This window comes from Tinamus guttatus, unplaced genomic scaffold, assembly GCF_059628265.1.
Source record: "Tinamus guttatus ecotype Peru unplaced genomic scaffold, ASM5962826v1 Tinamus_guttatus_pri_ptg000010l, whole genome shotgun sequence".
Taxonomy (NCBI): domain Eukaryota; kingdom Metazoa; phylum Chordata; class Aves; order Tinamiformes; family Tinamidae; genus Tinamus; species Tinamus guttatus.
Window position 1 is genome coordinate 4,883,121 of NW_028288544.1, and position 19,568 is coordinate 4,902,688.

At 50.5% G+C, this 19,568-nt stretch overlaps 1 protein-coding gene across 1 annotated transcript in view; it reads right to left on the reverse strand.

The window, feature by feature from the left end:
* Positions 1 to 13,816, reverse strand: part of MCM9 (minichromosome maintenance 9 homologous recombination repair factor) — a 38,814-nt gene extending 24,998 nt beyond the window's left edge. Inside the window, exons 1-6 of the mRNA XM_088522579.1 lie at positions 13,501 to 13,816; positions 10,273 to 10,589; positions 8,574 to 8,655; positions 7,343 to 7,543; positions 5,415 to 5,540; positions 4,441 to 4,560 (exon numbers count right to left, since the gene is read on the reverse strand). Of these exons, the coding sequence (XP_088378705.1) occupies positions 4,441 to 4,560; positions 5,415 to 5,540; positions 7,343 to 7,543; positions 8,574 to 8,655; positions 10,273 to 10,589; positions 13,501 to 13,816 (1,162 nt within the window). The remainder of the gene's footprint in view (positions 1 to 4,440; positions 4,561 to 5,414; positions 5,541 to 7,342; positions 7,544 to 8,573; positions 8,656 to 10,272; positions 10,590 to 13,500) is intronic.
* Positions 13,817 to 19,568: the final 5,752 nt, after the last annotated feature.

A 19,568-nucleotide genomic window follows, 5' to 3' on the forward strand; every position in this document is an offset into this window, starting at 1 on the left:
TGCCTGTACAGATGTGTTCGTTTTGGTATCTAAAGCTTCAAAACAGATTTTTTTAATGTGACACATGGACAACTAGTATAGACAGTGTAATGTTACAGTTTCCGGGTCAAAGATGAGCTCATCCTCCCACAAACCTTTAGTTGCAGAGGCCACCAGGGAAAGGAAATGCTATGGCTTCCATTGCCAACAAGGCAGTGATGAACTACACTATTTTTACTCTAGCTAGACTCAGTTCAATTAGATGACTGTCATGATACTCATCAGACAAGTAAGAAGTAGATGGATCAGACACACCAACATCACGGATGAAAAACATGTTTTTTATGTTTAGGTTAGTGGGGGGCACCTCTTCCTCTCGGAGTCACTGTGATGCATTGATGTATCATCTTCCATCTAAATCAGTCTGACACTGTTCCAATTTGAAGGGGTCAGAAAGACAGATACCAGCTTTATCATAACGGAGACATAAAGTTTAACTTCTCCAGTGGCTCTTAGAGCTCTGCTGAAAAGGCCAAACCTTAGTCCTGGTTTCAAGGCTGCAGCAGCTCAGATCTTGGCTACAAAAGCCACAGTGACCCAGTTCTGAGCCCATTGCTAGTTTGTATCCTTGAGATTCAAAGTGCAGGAGGGACCTGATGGTCTGGTCCGCTAACTCCCTCTCTGCAGAGGATTGCCCGCTGTCACCTGAAGGCGGGAGCAGGAAGGAAAGGGAAGAACCCTCATGCACGTGCACTGCAAGCAAATCTCCATCTGCCAGAGAAGGAAAAAGCAGAAGCTACCTGGGGCTTCTATCTATCTGAGCAGCTACAGGAGACCTTCCCCGTAGTTCCCGAACCCTCCTGCCACTCGGGTGTAATGCAGGCGCCCCGCGCTTGTCGGGCCACGTCCTGTCGTTTTGCTGAGAGCCACAGAAGTTAGTTCCATTGGCAGCCATGGAGGACTGCTTGGATTAGGCCTTTCAAATTGTGATTATGTCTCCTGCTGAAGTTCTGTTTCTTGAGAGCTGGTCCTCTAATGTGCAGCATGAAGTAGGCTACAGAAGACAGATGAGGAGAATTTTGTTTTCTCAGCAAAGAAGAACATCTAAGGAGGAGGAACCAGCCAGAGTCAGTAGGGAGCCTGTGCTACAGGCAAAGAACAGGTTTGTAACTCGGAAAGCAAAGGCCCTGGAAGGGAGGGAGGATACACATCGGTGTCTGCAGCAGTCAGAGGCAGGATGGGGCACCCAAGACCATGGTGTGGGTGATGAAACTGGCCCTCCTGCAGACAGAAAACCTGAGCAAGTAGATCCTCAAGCTGCAGGCCAGAGCTGATGGAAGAGGCACCAGCACTGTTGTGTGCACAGCAACGTGAAGAACTCACTGAAATGCTGCGCTATGAACTTGAGTAGTTCTTGACTCTCCTCCCTCCAGAGATCCTTTGGATCATGAGATTGTAAGGAGAGCTAGCTCTTAACACAGCAGGGTCCTCTGTTTTGTTCTCGCCTCCTAGAAGGATGTGGCAAACCTGCGCTGGTGCAAACGGGAAGGAAGCAGAAGACTTCACAGTGAGGCAAGGGAAATCTTGAAGACCTTTAGGATCACTCTCAAGATCTGCTGCTTGGAATGGCAGCCGTTTCCCTAGCAGAAGGAGAGTCTCTGCAAGGCCGGCCTCAGGGCCTTACACCTGAACCCACAGCACGGGACCCACAGCGTTTACTCCAGCCAGCATGACAAGGTGTACTGGACCTGCAGCGTTTCCACAAGGTTCTTTATGCAGCCCGTGTGCAGAAGGACACAACAAGGAACAAAACTGCAGAGCTCCTAATGGGCAAATACCATCGGGAGGTGGCAGAGTGACTGGCCAGACCTCCTGAGAGCCCCGGACTCGCCAAGAGCAGCCTGTGCTGGGCCCCATCCCGCCATGGTGACACACCACGCTGATTGGGCTCCAAGAAAAATGTGGGATTTTCCTACTAGGGATGATCTGGGGCAATGTGCTGGAGCAGCGTTATGGCTATAGGGACCCGAATTCACTGCAAAACAGCTGTTTAAACTCAACAGTAAGGCTGGAACCCAAGGAAAACCCCAGTAAGTCTTTCCTTCCTGAAAGCTCTGTATTCTTGCTAGGGAATAAAGGCATCCAAGTGACTCCTTGACATTCTCAGACAAGGTGTTAAATAGGAAGAAATAATCATGCCACTTTCAAGCATTTCTGATCACAAATCTAGGTCTCACTATCCTTTTGGAAACCACACTCATAATATACTCACAGGGCAATAGAAAAACGGAATCAGGAGATTTCCAAAGTAAGATCTGATAAGGAGCTACCAATAGACAGCCCCTAAAAGAATTACAAATCCTCCTTGGATTGTCAAATGATTTTACATCTCATTCTTTCATTTTCTAAGATTACTGCCCCATTATCCAACTTGCAGAAAAAAAGTCCAGAAGGAAAACATAATTTGGACAGAAGGTTAAAATGTTTTTGACACTTTAAAACACTAGACCTACTACAGCTAGGCTTTCAGAAAAGAACTTGCAGGACAAATGAAGCATCTTAGGTCAGCAGCAGAGCAGGGCACATTCTCTGTTCAGTGCCACCTGCCCCTACAAGGGTAAGGATTTGAAGGGAGGCACAAAGACAGTCACTGTGTGAGCGAGTGCTGGCCAAAAGCCACCGGACGTTGAGAGGGAAACTCAAGTTCCCTGCAAGGAAAGGGGCGCTTGGGAGGAGCTCGACCGGCCCAAGTGCTTTTGTTCTGCCGGAGGGGCCAGTGAGAGCGCCAAGGAGCCCAAGGAGAAAGGAGCCTTGGAGCCTCCGGGCTTGCTCCTTTGCCCACAGCCCTCACCCCACTGATGCTTTGATAGAAAAAAAAATGCTCGTTTAAAGAAGTTTCCTCTCATAGGAGGGGAGAAACTGTTAATTCCAAGTATGCCATTCTAGCAAGGAAAGCAGAACAACCCAGTAGTTCTCTGAACTCACCATTTGGAGCTTCTGCACGAAGAGCAAGTTCATAAAATCAGTGTGTTAGGTACAAACATACTGAGAGGCAGGATACTTCTCTTACAGGATGACAAGGAGAAGGATCCAAACGCCAGGGCTAGAGATGAAAGCCCCAGTCCAGCAATTCTAACCATGGAAAGGGTCCCTGAAGTTAAACTAGCGTTAATTAGATTTCCAGCTAGGATCCAAGTTTCATTTAAGATGAAGGTCCTTGAGAATTTCAAGGTGGAAGCTTGGGGCACATACTGTAAATTCTGAGAAAAGAGAGGGGGGAAGATTATTTAAGTGGATCTAAAGACTCCAGAGGAGCCTTTCACAAAGCAGACTCCATCTCCAGGCACCAGGAGAACTGTGTCTATGGCGCACACCCCGCAGCAGCCTCGTGCCCTGCGGTACCGACTGGCACAGGAATGTCTTTGAACGCAGCTGCCACGGCGGAGCTGGAACGCAGAGCACGGGGCAAATAAAGCAGAGTGGGACATGTGGTGAGGAAGGCAACACCACCAACATCACCAGGAGCAGCGGGTGCAGGGTGGTAACGACCGACAAAAGGGGGCAAGGTCACACTGAAACACACGGCAAAACATCACTGCAGGGCACTGCCAGTCCCCTGGCAAAAACTCGCATTATCCAGCCTGTCCTCGGTTTAACACAGAACAAAGGGTAGAGAAAAGGTTATACTGAGCTAAAACGTTCTCTCTGGCTTCTTTCCAGAAATATTTGTCAACAACTTGACTGGAAAACTAGAGGCACTTGTCTTTCGTAACAAATTTCCTGCATGCAAGCATGTAAGTAAGTTCAACATCATGTTTCAACATCACTTAAATAAGTCGTTGCACTTGCACAGCTATGAAAACTGAGTCCACACACGTACGCATACCTAGAAGAGGGGAAGATTTATTTTCTGCTTTTCCTAGGCATAAACAGTGCTGCTTCCCAGAAAAAAAACTCACTCAAGCTAGATGTGCTGAGACCTTTTTTTTTCCCCCCTAATTATTTCAAGATGTTTAATGTAACAGTCATATGCTCAAATGGAATAATTTATGGAGGTGATCTAAGCCTCTACATACTGTCCCCAGAAAGAATTTATGAAGATTCCTGGTATTTTCAGCCACCTGGGACATATCTAAAGTTAAAAATGAAAATAACAAAACAAAACAAAAACAAAGAAACAGAATCAAATCGCCTCTGCTCTCCAGAGCCATCCCTACGAATCCTCGGCACCCAGTGTTTTCAGAGAGTGAGCAGAAACCAAACTGGCTTCCAAACACTAAAAATACAGGTGGAGATGACACTCAGCCCTGAGAGCGGCGAGAGGCGCCCCTGGACGCCGGCTCATGCCGCGGCGCCGCGGCCCTTCCCCACGCAGCCCCCACAGGCCCCACGTTCCTGGTCCGCGCTCGTGCTCCGCACGCTGGTGCGAAAAGCAGAGTGTTCCCCTCGGGCAGCACGTACCTGCACTGGTAGATCCGATTCCTGCGGTGAGCACGGAGCGGGGGGTGATCTTCACCGCGTACTTGAGGAACTGGGATTTCCCCGTGCCCGGGTCTCCAACCAGCAAAAGGTGAGATTCCCCTGGGGGAAAAAGGTTCATGTAGGAGGATGTGGCACACACACACAGAGAAAGATGCACACAAAATGCTTTGGTTTAAGTAATATTTTTCATTCTTTATCTAAGCACTACCTCAGCTCTACATATAGGATACGAAAAATAATTTTCTTCAAGACTGTATTACTTACTGGGTGCCATAAAGGCGATAAATCTAAAAATTTAAATACAACGTCTCTAACTTTCTTCAGCTGCTGGAGCATCAAGAAACTATTTTATGTATATATACACAAATAGTATTTTAGAATTATTATGACCTACATAGACTGTGACCTGCGTCCCACCTGGCACACAGCATATCTGCCATCTAATAGCAACAGGAGGAGAATCAGCAGGCAGAAACCTTGCAGAAACAGATTGAAGTGAGATGTGCTGACAATCACAGATGGAAAATGGAAAAATCTGGCACTAGGAAGTAAAATGAATCCTTTCATTCTTCCTTCAGTGTACTACAGTGATCCATATTAAAGAAACATTAATATTCCATCCTTTGATGCTAAATACTGCTGGGAATATTCTACTAGATGTCATTTCAAGACGTCCCTTCTACCACAAAAAAGTGAGCTTATGTTTTATCTCAAGCAATTGCCTTTCATACTCTACATAACTGAATCCTGAAAACATGCTCTCAACGGATTTTATTTGGGAAAAATTAATAAAAGAGAGGAAGTCAGACATGTACTTTATTTGCCTGAGATCTGGAGGAAGAGTCAGCTTTGATGAAAAACCGCTCTCCTGGGGCGAGCGGGATGGTTATCCCTGTGCCACGGCACCTGCCGGAGCGGGGCCGGGGAAGGGGGCCGCGCAGGGCCCTACGCACCTCGGACGCGCGTGCCGGCGGCGTCGACCCTCTGCACGCCGCCCGCCAGCACCAGCGCCACCGCCAGCTTCACCAGGTACAGGCCGAACACCTGCGGGCACAGGCTGCCCAGAATCTCATTCCGCCCTGGAACGGGAACAGAAGGAAACGACGCTCAGCGTTGCCCGGAAAGCAGAACTTGGTGCCAGGCAGCAGCCGTGCTGGATTGGCCGAGCTGTGCGCTCACACGTATTCCTTTGAAACATCCCCTCGACAAGTGGCGTGCTGCACAGTTAAGAAAACTAAGTCACATCTAAAGCGAAGTATTCTGGCCTAAATCTGTGCGCCACATTTCCGTGCAGACATGGTGTGGCTCATTTCCTCTTTACTGTCCTGAATCTCCTTCTCCTTTGACCCATCTGTACCCTCCATCTCCTCCTCCCTCCCATATTCTCTTCCCAGCAACAAAATGTTTCAGTCTGCTGCGACAATTTTGCTGGCTTGGGAGGTGTGTAACAATTACATCTGTCCTTTGAAATTCTGATACTAACAGCACATAAGGGACCACAGTTTTAATACCATAAACTGCCTTCACTGCTAGGCCATAGACCAGAGGAGCCTATTTTGAGTTCTTAGCATAACGTTTTAAATATAAATGCAAGTCCCTGAAAACCATAAGATAGACGTGGTAAAATACGTAGAGACCTAGCAGATGCCTTGAGGCAGGTGTCTCTTGTGCAGTGACTAAGCTCTGTCTTTGGGAGATCTTGGTGTGACACAGGGACACCTTAGGCTCATCAATCAAGTTTTATCTTTGCCCTCAGCAGAGGGGTTGTAATTCAGAGAAACGGTGTGGAAGGGACAGGCTGGGTAGCCAGGATCATTCCAGCTCCAGCCCCAGTTCTCCTGCAGCTCCCTCACATCTGCTTGTTTGTTCTGAATGAGAAACACTGCACCAAGCCACACTGCTCACGCCAGGCTTTCCAAAGTCGTCCGGAGAACAAAGGATTAATTGGGACCTTCACAATGGATCCCGAATTTCTTTCTGAACTGTTCTAGCAGGTGGGAAATATCCTCTATCCAAAGAGCAGCAGGCTAGCCCTTAAACTGCTTTCTGGAACATGCAGTTCTGAAGAATTCCTTTGCTTTTGAAGACTGCCAACTTATTATATCAGTGCTCTTAACTTTTGTGCTAGTGTGGGCAGTTTTGCTCCCTGCTTTTCCTCCCTGTTGGTATTTTAAGAAGATTAAACTTGTTTCAGAGTTTTGAAAAGACAAAGAGTATTGGGATGAAACAGTTCCTTATGTAGGTCCTAACCAGCCCACCGAGCTTTCCTGCACTTCAGGGAGAGGCATCACATGTGCAGAGGACCAGAGGTCCCAATCCTGCCCCGGGCAGCTCTGAGCTGCTTTGCTGCAGAGCAGGAGCAGTTGAGGAGCCATCCTGCTCTGCTAAACACTCTGGAAGCTCCTGCAAATTGGTAGCCTCTTCCTAAATGTGCTATGAGCTCCCCTAAAGCATCCAAGCATTAGCTAAAAGATGGGATGTGCTAAGCTCAATGACAAAGATTCTGAGCTTGATTTTGCATGAAAATGCAGAGAGTCTAATGCTTAATTTCATAGTCAATAAAAGTAGGGTTTTTTATTTTTATTTCTTGATTATAAAACACCCTTCTATTTTTTCCCTGATACCTGCCTTATTTCTCATTTCTTATTAATAAATGTTCCACAGAACATTTGAATGGAAAGCTAAAAGAAGAAAGACCAAGACAGCACATTTGGTACTGTGCCTTCAGTAACTTTTAAGTAAGAATTTCATGCTTCTGTACTGGGAAAAATATATTAATAGGATAATGGGGGAAAAAAAATGTGGTCAGCTTCAGTATTTTCACTCCTGACTTCATATACGTCTGAACACGAGTCCTACCTTAAAATTTTCACTTACTCACCTGCTAAGGGATCATCCCTGTGCTTTTCCCAGAAGTCTGTGAATTCCTTGCGGACTTGGTCATCGATGGTGACCCCCGCGAGCTGCTCGTTGTTCACTTGCACGTAGTTGGCTTTCAGCACGAGCTCCACGTCGCAGCGCGCGTCCTGGTGGAAGGGCTTCCACCTCTGCATCACTATTCCGTACACCGTGATGTCATCTCCTGGGGGCAGCAGCAAAAACTCATCAAATCCTAGCTCCCCGAGGGCATGCCCTGTGTCAGGCAGCTGCAGGGCAGCTCAGATCCTGTGCTATAGTTACTGAGGTGAGAAACCAAAACCCCCAAGCAGCAGCTTCCTCCAGTCACTGGAAGTCTAACCCAGGCATGATGGGGATTGCTCATGCCCTTATGCCTGGGGTAGAAGGTTACTCTGTCTTTCCATTCTGATCACGGTAGGTGAATTCTTGGTTTTGACTAACTTGGCACAGGGTTAGTAAATCTAACAGAGAGAAGAGCTTTATGAGTTTAGTGAAGAAACAAGCATAGAGGAAAGGGAAAAATCTCACTAAACTGTAGAAACTCTTCTTTCTACTAAATCTACCACCCTCAAATCTAGCCAAAACTGAGACAGTAGGGCTGCTGAAAACTCCAGTGACCAATTCCAGTACTAGTGGTGAACACGCAGGCCACAGCACTGCTCTGAGAGCACAGTCAGCCACCAACACCAAGCTCCCTGTGGGGATGGTACCAGAAGCTTAGATTTTAACGACTACATTCTGCAAATTTTCAGCTCATTCTTCACACATCCTCCCACCAATTGGCTTCCTTCTCGAAAGCCAGGTATCTTCACCCCCCTGCAGCGTTCCTTAAGCAGGAGGTTGGGCTGCATGGCTTTCTGAGACTACAGGGGGGCATCACGCTCTCCGCCTCAGCCCCTTCCAGGCGGGCCGGTTTCCTCAGCAGACTTGGCACTCTGAGGCTAGCGAGCCTTGGCGCGTGCTCCGCGCGCCGCAGCACGGCACGTCCTGAAACGGACCCAGCCAACACCCAAGGTGTGACACCCTTGGGAGCCTTTGGTATTTTCTACCACACTCCTCAACTGCCACGTTAACTTCCAGCCGGGACACCAGCGTGGCGGATGAACGCGCCTCGTCAGGCCGCAGCGCTGACACCCTGCTGGGCAAAGAGTCACCTCGGGTGGAAAACCAAAAGCGTCTGTGGTACCAACACATGTGATATGGTGCGTGCTCACCAGACTTGCAGCTGTCCACGAGGTCATCTTCTAGAACCACCACCATGCAGCGGGGGATGCTTCCCACAGAGAGCCTCTGCACCTAGCGGAGGGAAGGAAACACACGTGAGAACAGCACCTTCTCAAAACTGCTCTTTCTGAAGGACCCGTGCTCCTTGCCTGGAACTAGGATCAATCCTTGCTTCTTCCTCACAGAACTTTTGTGTGTCACATACCAATAAACATGTCACTGCCACCACGAACTTCGTAAGGGAACTTATGGAAGCAGAACCGGGCAGTGAATTAGCTGGGGGTGCTGTGTGATTTCAGTATCCTGCAGGAGACAGCTCCCTGAAAGAGGTCATCTGAAAAAGTTGACCTTTTTTTGCTATGATTTGAGACAGTCTTCAGACACTTCTTCAGTAAGCAAAGCTGACTCTGGGTACTGAAGCGTACCCAGGGGTTAGATAACTCTCCACTGAATTATTCTATATGTTATTCTGGTATTTAACCACAATTTGACAGGTTGGGAAACAAGCTTGCACCTAAGTGTCAAGGGTTAAATCAACAGCGGAAGAAAACACATGACACCCAACAGGAGGAGTGTATATTAGGCATAATGACAAGTGGGCCCGTTCCTGTTGCAATTCTTTTTCTTTTCACCAGGGCAAAACCTATGCAAGTTTGTCATGGTCTGTTTCCACTAGAAATCTTTTTGTTGTACAAAAGAGCTTGCAAGTGCTAAAACATACGCAGCACAAAGAACAACCAGAACTAGAACTCTAGAACTCTAGGTTCATTCACTCCCTGCTTTCCAGAGAGGTTCCTTTACCCTTGTGCATCCTCTGCGCGGCCGCAGGCGGTCTGCATCGCTGTCACTACTAGTGTCACATACGCAGTTACTGGCAGCACTAAGTGGGAAATACAGGTGAAGTTCACTTTGCTCACGTGTGCAGCAGGCCCACGCTGCTGAAAATCCGTCCCACCATAAAGATTTTTGTGTCACACAGTGGGGAAAAAAATATCCTCGCATAAACCATATGTCAGAAATGATCATAAACTGAATGTGCAACACAGAACCTAACTCCTAGAAGTATCTTTATTCCTTCATATTTTTGCTATTCTGAATTTTCAAATGCTTCCTCTCTAATTTTATATATTTCTGGTTTCATAGTGTTAAGATGCAGACTGGGACCTCCTAATTTATAAAATCAAATCCTTCAATCAACTGAAGACATTTAAGACACTGAACATGCAAGTAATCAACTGTTTCTTACTCCAGCTGCCCCTGGCACCACAGGAAGCCGTGTTGAGCACCAGCATCAAGTACCATAAGCGCTCGGACAAGCAACACACTTGGTATTATAAGGGCTGAACATGAGAATTTAATCTGTGCACTGACTCTGGTCAACGCATTCCTAACTCTTTAATTCTCCAGCTGCTGGGGTAGTCAATTCTCTGGCATCTTTGGGTCTGCTCAGGTTTTTTTTTTTTTTTTAATAACAGCAGAATCTATAGGACTTTACAGCTTATCTTAGTATGTAAAATCAAACAAAAAGGCAATAATCTTAATCCTGACCTAAGTATGAGCAATCTCATTAAAATTAGTTGAGTTAAAACAGCGTAAGCCCCCAAATGCCTCCTTTAGATATTTTTTTCTCGTTGTGCTCCAGACATTGATGCCCTCACGCCCCGCGCTTCCCCCGCACGTCCTTTTCACCTGCTCCTGAATTTTGATTTCCTGGTAGTCTCTGCAGCTGGCGGGCGCCGAGGCGGTGCCCGAGAGGCAGGTGAAGGCGGTGGAGCCGCAGCCCTGCTCGTTGCGGCAGGCCGTGGGGCGGCACACGGCGTAGTACTGCTCGAAGTCGGCGCGCACCGCGAACACGTGCTTGCACTTGTTGCAGATGTAGCTCCGCTCAAACTCCAGCACCTTCACCAGGCTCGTCCGGATCACGGTCCCGGTGACGGACAGGAAGTGTCCCACGTCCCGGGTTTTTGGGATGTGCTCTCGGGTCAGCTCCGGGCAGACGGGCAAACCTGGTAAGGGCAGATATGTTCAGCGCGAGACCACGCACGGACAACACACCCGCAGTGCAAGGGGAGCACAAGCCAGACGTGCGGGTCGTTACTCCTTTCACGAGCAATGTCATCTCAACAGCTTGTCTGGGGCATCGTAACTGTGACTCACTGGCCTCCAATACTGACAACACCCTCGGGCGGCCGACAACAGAACACACAGACATTTTACTCCCCCTGCTCTTGCCTGGGGATGAATAGTCATGAACAGCACCTCACACTCACGGAAAGAGATCCTGATACTGTTACCTCGAACTTTTGGCAAATGTCATTGATTCCATAACTGGTTTATGTGAATTACAAAATTTTACTCGAGCTGCCTTGTTGCGGTTCTGTGTTATTTCCTTGGTTACACGGGCATAATCCATAACCTCGGGTGGATACTGAAGTCTAAGCAAAGCTGCGAGCGCTTGACCTTAACAGCACAGCCCATAGCGGAGAACCTTGAACACAAGGAGGGCGACAGAAAGGGAATATAAAGGGATCAAGTGCACAACCAAAGCAAATTCACTTGTAAGTGCAAATTAACACGGACAGAACATTTTCGTGGTGCTCCCTCCGCTCCAATTCCAGCCCAGCAGCCAGTTCTGTGCTACCCGGATCCTGCTCCTGTGTTTGTCCATGTGGACAAACTTAGCTCCATCATGGATGAAACCTTTAGGGAGATCAATCTAACCCAACAGCCTACAAAATCCTTTGTAAAAATAAAGGGACTCTGCAATACACACAGCTGAGCATAACATCAAAACAACTGCCTCTTCAGGAGTTACTAAACAAACTGCAGGGGAAGTGTAAAGTTAATAATTATCAACTTGAAGAGAAATTGCCTTCTCTTAAAATATTTTCTTACAGTTTTCCTTTTGAAATAGAGCTAGGGAATGGAGAGAAAAATAATAAATGGGCTGGAAAATGATGTTTCTAAGGGAACCAAAAATACTCGGGCATTCAGGTCAAATCCGCTTAGTATCATCGGCTGGTAAAAAAAAGAAAAGATACCAGAAAATTCTTTCTTTTTTTTTTTTTTTTTCGCTTCGTTAAACCTAAAACCTAAAACCTTCCTTCTCGATTCTTTTAGAAAAGTATTTTGCCTTTTATTTGTGTTCTAACTATTTACACATTTCATCAAATCTGTTGGAACTTGTTATTCTCCCACAGGTTTCTGGTTTTCTTCAGGTTAGGCCAAACCCCAACCCAACCCCTTCTTTTCCGGCTGTTCTGCGGCTCCTTTCTGCCCAGGCCCGCGTCGGACGCGGCTCGGCGACGTTCCCGAACCCGTCGCGGCAGCGCCCGGGCGGCTGCAGGTGCCTCCGCGCACCGAGGGGGCGCGCGGGGCCCCCGCCTCGTCCCGTCAGCCTGACAACAGCCAACCCTGTGACAACAGCCGGACCGCCCCGAGGACGGGGCTCGCGGCGGGGCTCCAGCGCGGAGCTGTACCGTGGGGCAAGGCTCGGCCACGGGCGCCATTTGTGACAGGGCTTGACCGACGTCTGCTGTCGGTCACGAGCCAGATCTGCTCCCAGCACTCGGTAAAACTGTCTCATCCCACCCGTTTTGCCTGGAGTCGCCTAAGGAATATGCAGACAAAACACGGCCGCGGGAGGAGCGGCCGGCGCCGGACCGGGCTGATAACGGCAGCGGGAACGGCCTGAGCAGACACGGCACAATCCTGCCCGCCGCTTCCCTCCTCTAACGCTTCCCCGCAGCTTGTGAAATAACCGCAGCTTTTCAGTAAATACAGCCCTATTCTCACGCTGAAGCGTGAATTTCAGAATGCTGTGGAAGAAGTTTTAATTCGCTCCTATTTTTACAGGGACATCTTGGAGAACTGATATAAAAAGTTGTTTGTGGATGTCCTTTTATACCACAGTCTATAAGTGCATGTACCACTTAGATCGGTAGCAAAATCTTTTTTTTGCACCCTTCTTCCCTAAAAAAATGGACAAAATGTCACTAAAAGCGGCACACGGTGGTTATATTTCCGGCGTGCCTATTTTATCGACGCTATTCCTAATGGAATTTACCGGGGTGAAGCACAGGCATATTTAACATCCGCGGTTCATCCAAGCCCAAGCTGCCACGGGGCTCCGCGGAGCACAAACCGCTCGAGCTGAGGCGGGCAGGGGCGACACGGGCTGCCGAGGGGCAACGCGGGCCTCCAAAGTGGGATTGGGGCTGCCGAGGGGCAACGCGGGCCTCCCCGGGGGGATCGGGGCTGCCAATTCGTGGCCTCGCGAAGCAGGCACGCTCAGGCGGTCCCGGGCACGGGCAGGTCCAGGAGCGCGGTCCCCGCGATGGCAGAACTGGCGTCTTCGCCAGAGGGTCCCCGGGACCTCTGCGCCTGCCCGTGCCCCTGTGCTGAGGGGAGCAGCATGGCAGAAGCCAGCGGAAAGAGCACAGGGCGCCCTGCTAGGGATCCCTCCTTCTGACAGTTCATTCCAGTTGTGACAAGCGGCCTAGCGAGGCTGAACTTTCAGCCTTTCTTGGCGGGAAGTCCTACGGGATGATGCCTCCAAACGCGGGCTGTTCTGGGAAGGGCTGGAGCCGGCACCGTCACGGGTGACAGCATCACCGAGGGGCCAGGGGCGCCTCTCGACACCAGCCGGTGCCGCCGCTCGGGCAGGGCCAGCTCAGGCTGGGACAATGCGGCAGCGGGGAGCTCGTGGGACCAGGCCCGGCTCCGGCTGGAACAGTCTCAGGCTTCCAAGGACCAGCTCTCACCCTGGGCCTCGCGAGGGCAACAACGCGCTCGGCCACAGGCAACCTGCGCCTCAACAGCCAGCGGCCGGGAGCCCTCTTTTCCAGGGCGCTTTTCCGAAGCCCGTTCCCTTCCCAGCGGGTGGAGGCCTCGCCGGGAGGCCCGGGAGCCACTCACCGGCGATCCGGGCGTGCAGGTTGCCCTTGAGGCTGAGCCGCGCGCCCGCCGCAGCCTCTTCCTGCATGGCGGCCAGGGCGGCGCGCCGCAGGGCGCCGTCCAGCACGGGCAGCACGAGGCGCGGCGCGGCGCTCAGCCACTCGCCCAGCTCCATGCTGGCCTCGAAGAGGCTCACGGCGTCCACCACGAGGCCGTAGTGCGCGGCGTCGTCGCGCGCGCCCAGGATGCGCAGCAGCTCGTCGCGGTGGTGCTGCAGCACGTACGCCTCGAACGCCTGCGCGAGCAGCGCCGCCTGCGCGGCGCCCAGCGGCGCCATGGCCGCTCCCGCGCGCGGGTCCCCGCGCAGGGCGGGCGCCGCCGCCGGGGCCGCTCCGCGACGCGCGACGCGCCGCTTCCTCCCGCCCCGCGCGCCGCCTCGCGCCCGCTCCCGCCAAACGCCGCTCCGCCCCCGACCCCGCGCGCAGCCACTCAGCGCGCCGCCCGCGCGCCTCGCCCCGCCCCCGGCCCCGCGCGCAGCCACTCAGCGCGCCGTCCGCGCACCTCGCCCCGCCCCCGACCCCGCGCGCAGCCACTCAGCGCGCCGCGCCGCCAGCCCTCCTGACGCGGCCCGCGCGGCGCCGCCGTTTCCGGGGGCGGCCCCGAGTTAACGGCAACAGCGCGGGCGGGGCAGGGGGGCGGGGCTCGCCCCTGCGGCGGGGCCGGGAGGGCGGCCCGGCCCGGTCCGGCCCGGCCTGGGGGCGGCGCGGCGCCCTCCCACCGCCCTCCCGCCGCCCTCCCGCCGCCCTCCCGCCGCCCTCCCGCCGCGCTCCCGTCGCGCTCGCACCGGCGCTCCCGGCTGCGTTGGCGGCAGCGCCTCCTGCCCGAGGCGTACGCGGCTCCGCGCTGCCCTCTGCGGTCGCCGCGTCGGGGCCGTGGGCATCAAACCCGAGGGGTTAAAGTTGGCTTCGGAGGAGCGGGAGGGTCCCCGCAGCTGCCGCCATGTCCCGCACTCGGCGCGTTCCCGTGGAGTTACCTGTTGTTCCCCGCGCGCGCTGCGTCCCCGCGGCGGCTCCCGCTGCTGGAACGCGCCGCCTTTCCCGTCGCTGCTCCCGCTCCCGGCGGGGCCTGGGGCCCGTTCCTGCCTCCGCCGCGGGCCCTGCTCCCGCCTGCAGCGGCCGCTGGCGGCGGCGAAAGGCCCCGGGCGCCGCGTGTCCCCCCGGGCGCCGCGTGTCCCCCGGCGCGGGCAGCAGGGCCGTCGCGTGGCCGCGCCGCTCGCAGGCGCGGGGGCCGCAGCGAGCGCGCTACTGCCCCTGCAAAGCGTCCGGAGCAGCTTAAAGCTCCTTATAGAGCGCACAGGGCCTCCCGTCCGTGCCTCTTACTAATGGTGATGTGTGACTGCAACAGCAGTGATTGCTGCTGTAAGGTCTTCACCAAAAGGTGTACTGATTCTGTAATAAAAACTGCCAGAAGACGTGTATAAAATTCATACTTCGGTGTCACTTTTATTTGTGGAGAGGGAAATCAACGCGCTCCATGCAAAACAAGGTCCTTTAGATCATTTATTTTCTGGTTATCATGTAACTTGAACACATAAAATAATTGCCTTAACCTACCTTAATTATACTAGGTAGGTATAATTACCTACCTAGATATTAATTTGAAGGTCAACAATGTTTTTTCCCACACACATCTCATTAATATCTTTCATATTTACTAAGATTATTGTAAGAGATTCACCACTGTTACCTGTATTGAATATCTATTTACTCGTGAGGCTCTACCAGGAAGGTTTCCTAGATGAAAAATAAAGGAACTCTAGGAATATATGGACAAAATTGAAAAACTGTGTGGTGGGATTACAGATAATTTTAATCACTCATTTTCCTAGAATTTGTCTTTGTGGCTTTATCTGAATTGCTACTTGATATGCCGTCAGAAAAGGCAAATCTCTGTGATTTCTTGAAGAGGAGATTCTCTCTGTACTCAATTTCCGCTTTTTGTAGCCTAGACCTTCAAGCAACAGGAGGAAGCAGGAGGCACCAGCCTGCACCTACAGGAGCTAATTGCAACTGGTGGTGTGTAAAGGCTGCAATTAAGTAGTGGTTCCTGCAATAAAAACAATAATAAAAAAACTGTTTATAATTTTATTATTATGCAATAATAACAAAGTAGTAACAGTTACATGCTTAGCTGAGTAATGAAAGAGCAATGTGCAGTTCCTCGAAATAACCATAATCATAACCCACCCAAATCAATTTCTAAATAAGCTATAACAAATTATTTATAAATAAATAATCTTATCCTTAAGTACTACTCAGTTACTGAGAAGTCCCATTTCAGCTGCACCAGGAAAATGCATCTTGTCTATTTGAAAACTCCGTGAGTCGCCGGCCCTTTGGAAGTCTCAGTGCGGAGGGGGGCAAGGCAGAGCGATCCCGCTGAGGAGGGGGCTCGCGCAGGGCTAGCGGCTCCCTCGCCTCAGCCAACGTCGTCACTTTTAGCTTTCAGATCGGTTCTGGCCTCTCATGTTTGTGGAGAAGAACATCCCGCTTTAAAACTCCTCCGTCCTTCAGCTCTGCAGAACGTGGTTCTCTCCTGAGCCTGAGGAGAGGCCCCCTGAGGGGTGAGCGCTGCCCGCTGAGGCGGCGGCAGCCGAGCGAGGCCCCTCCGGCGCGGCACAGAGCGGCGGGGACACGTGAGGAGGCCTCGTGTTCCCCACGTCGGGTGAGGGCGCAGGAGCAGCGCGGCCGGGCGCCTTTGCGGCGGGACTCTCTGGTTTCAGTCTCTGGCCTTGTTTCATCTTTGTATAACAGTTGTGTTGTGAAGGGTGATGCCTCCTCCTTCACTGTGCTCAGCCGTGACAGCTGGAGGCTGGGGAGGTAGCTAAGGACTCCCCAAGCTTTTCTGTTCGTCTCCCGGGTGGAACTTGGGAGGCGTGATCATTTCCAAGAGGCCAGATGTTGGCAGTCGTGATGGAATTACGCTCTTATTTTCCTAGGCTTCACTTTTGCTTGCTCCCTAGCAACTCTGCTATCAATATTTCTGGCAGCAGCTGCTTCTAACTGTGTTGAACCTGCTCTTCGTTCTGAATAGGTTTCTACACCGCGCTTAGCACCGAAAATAACAGAGCTGCCTTAGTGGCAGGCACGGTATAAACTCATCTTCAGGACTGCACCGGCCTCCAGAAGGATCAGCCATTTGCCTACAGATCTTACTGTTAACCTAGGAGCTTACAGGGCAATTTGTACAGTCCCTGAAGTCTGAGGCGACTGATGGTGTGTGTTTTAAAACGTTGCTGCTCATGCCGAGTGCCAGGCTGAGCCGCGCGGGTGGGTTCTGCTGTGAAGAGAAACCCACAGGTCCAGGAGGGGAGCCGTGGCCCCGCACGGCTCCCTCAGGGCGGGCAGCAGAGGCCCCCGCAGCTCCCTGCTTCCCAGCCAGCCATGCAGGACACCCAGAGCGCCCGTCACCTCCGCCCGCCTGCCCGGGACGGCAGGTACCGCCGCTCCCAGCCCCGCCGGCCTGCCTGGTTCCTCCTCCTCCTCCTTCTCCTCAGCGCCGCCTCTTACCGCACGGCAGACGCTCCTCTCCCCTCGCGCCCGCTCCCTTCCTGCGCGCAGCTGCAGCAGAGCTCCCTTCTGCCTCTTCGGTTCGTTCATCCTTTCTCCCATGTCTACGCTCCAGGTTTTTTCAGGCATCAACATCTATTTTTACTACAGACTGTGGCTATTATGTTAAGCGTGTTCTTTGGTTGTAATCTCTTAGGACTGCTCTCCCGCTGCCTTCGACCAAAAAAAAAAAATATATATATATATAGAAAGGTACAGGTTTACTCTAAACACTGAATGTGCTGAAACAGCTGAAATCAGTCGATCATTATACATCTTTATCAGGAATTTATAGATTTATTTATAAATTTATTTATAATTTATTTATAGGAATTTATAAAGCTCAACTAATGCCTTGCGGCTAATGGTTCCCCGTGGCTTTCATCTGTATTTTTAATATATCCTCTTCATTCTGTTTTGGGGCTGTGAAAGGGTCAGTGCATCGGTTGGCCGCAGCAGGGAAATTTCATGCCTAAAACCGACATGAGCAGAACTTTGGTGTCTCATGAGAACCCAGGATTGTTAAGAAACCTACAGGAAACAAAACCTACTGCCGGTCTAGCCCAGCAGACAAAATCCCAGCAGGGGAGCAGGGGTCCCCTTTGTCACAGGCTGCAAAATGCTCTTCAGTTCCTCGTGGAGCAGGATGCACCATAGGAAGAGCCCAAGGGAATAAAAGAAATTAACATCCCAGTCCTTGCAGCACCTGAGAAGCCATGGGGCAAAAGTGCTAGAAGATCATACTGTCAGGAAAAGAAAATGCTTAAGTGGCCCGTAGTAGTCTGGGCCAGCAGGGTGGTTCTTTGTCTCCCACTCTCGTGACATGTCTCCTCCCAAAGCTTGAGGAGATGCAGCAATGGGCAGCAGAAGCGGTGGTGGAGGAAAATCCCACGTGGGTGTTCAAGCTAGTTGAGGGAGACCCTGACGCATGGGATTACTAAAGCCCAAGACCTCTCGCAAACATCAGCGAGTCAAACCGTGCGCCGGCGCGCTGCTGGTTTGTAACGGAGGAGCCGCGAGGTCGATGCAAGGTAGGAATCGCTCTGCCCGTCAGCGCAGGTGCCTCATGCCCCCTCAGGGCATTGCGCGTGGGACTTGGCAAAGGCCGCGCTCGTTCTCTGCTCCAAAGCACGGGGGCACTCGGAATAATGAATAAAGCCCTCTAATTCATATGGAGAGACTTCCAGGAACACCCAGCGAAAGAAACAAATACACTGACAAAACCAGGGCCTCCTCGGGAGGTTGGACGAGTCGGTACCTGGTGACTCGGGGATACAGCATTAAGGGAGGACGGGCATGTTCTTAGCAGAGGTGGTACCACACACCTGATTTTTGAAGTAATGCAGTTTTATGCATAACTCCATGCATTTATGTAATTATTACTTCTAATCACTGTAAAGTATCCAAAGAAATGAAGGTGTATTTGCATGACCAAAATATACTGCAAAATGAATCAGCTTTAGAACTGCAAACTGATTCCTCTGTGTAGTTACACACGAGGAAATGAAGTCATATTCCCATTTCAAGATTTTGCTGGGTGTATACGGATAAACAGAATGGGTGCCATGCCCAAATTCCAAGAGCATGTAAGAAAAACACCAGAAATTAAAGATTTATCTTCATTATAGTAAAAAAAAAAAAAAGTTTTTACATTTGACCAGGAAAAATCTTAACAGTACAGAACTGAGATCTATTATCTCAGTGCAGCATCAATTAAATTTACCTTGGAACAGCACTAGGCTCATGTAACAAGATGCAGGTATATTTTAAAATAAGCCTTCCAGCAAGTGAAGGTCTGGCTTCCATCTAATACTGTAGATACATTTTCCTCAACTTCTAAAGGAATTGCTCATATCCTACAGTGTGTAAAGGGATCTTCAGAGTAAGTTAAACTGGACAAAAGGGGATGGCCATTGGTGAAAAGGTCATACACACAGGTAAACTGAGCAGTACATACTGAAACACAGGCCCATTCCTTAAGACTGATTATTAGTGACACTCTAAGCACAGGATTCCTCACTGCTTTGTACTGTATCAATTACATCTTGTTACTTCCTTCTTCCATACAGAAGTATATGGAAGTATAATAATGATTAAAACACCAAATTCTTTCAAGTTTAGTCTTTGCCTTTTTTTTGGTGAATAAAACGGTAAAGAGTGGGAGGAAAATACATTTGTTAAGTGCTGATAGTCAGGAGTTAACAGACTTTAATGTTACATACAACAAATCTTGGGACTTCTGAGGATCGAATGTTTTCCTACTCCTGTAAACAACACAGGCAATTTCACATTAATACAGTACTTCCCTATTCAGAGCTGTCTATTAAAACTACCAGAAATCATACATAACAAGACATCAGTTGTGAGCTTTTCCTAAGGCACTGGACACTGCCACACTAGGCGCAGAGCAGTATCATGGGATAATACAAAGTCCTATACTAATCTGAAATGATTACATCAGTCACATTTTTTAGGAATATA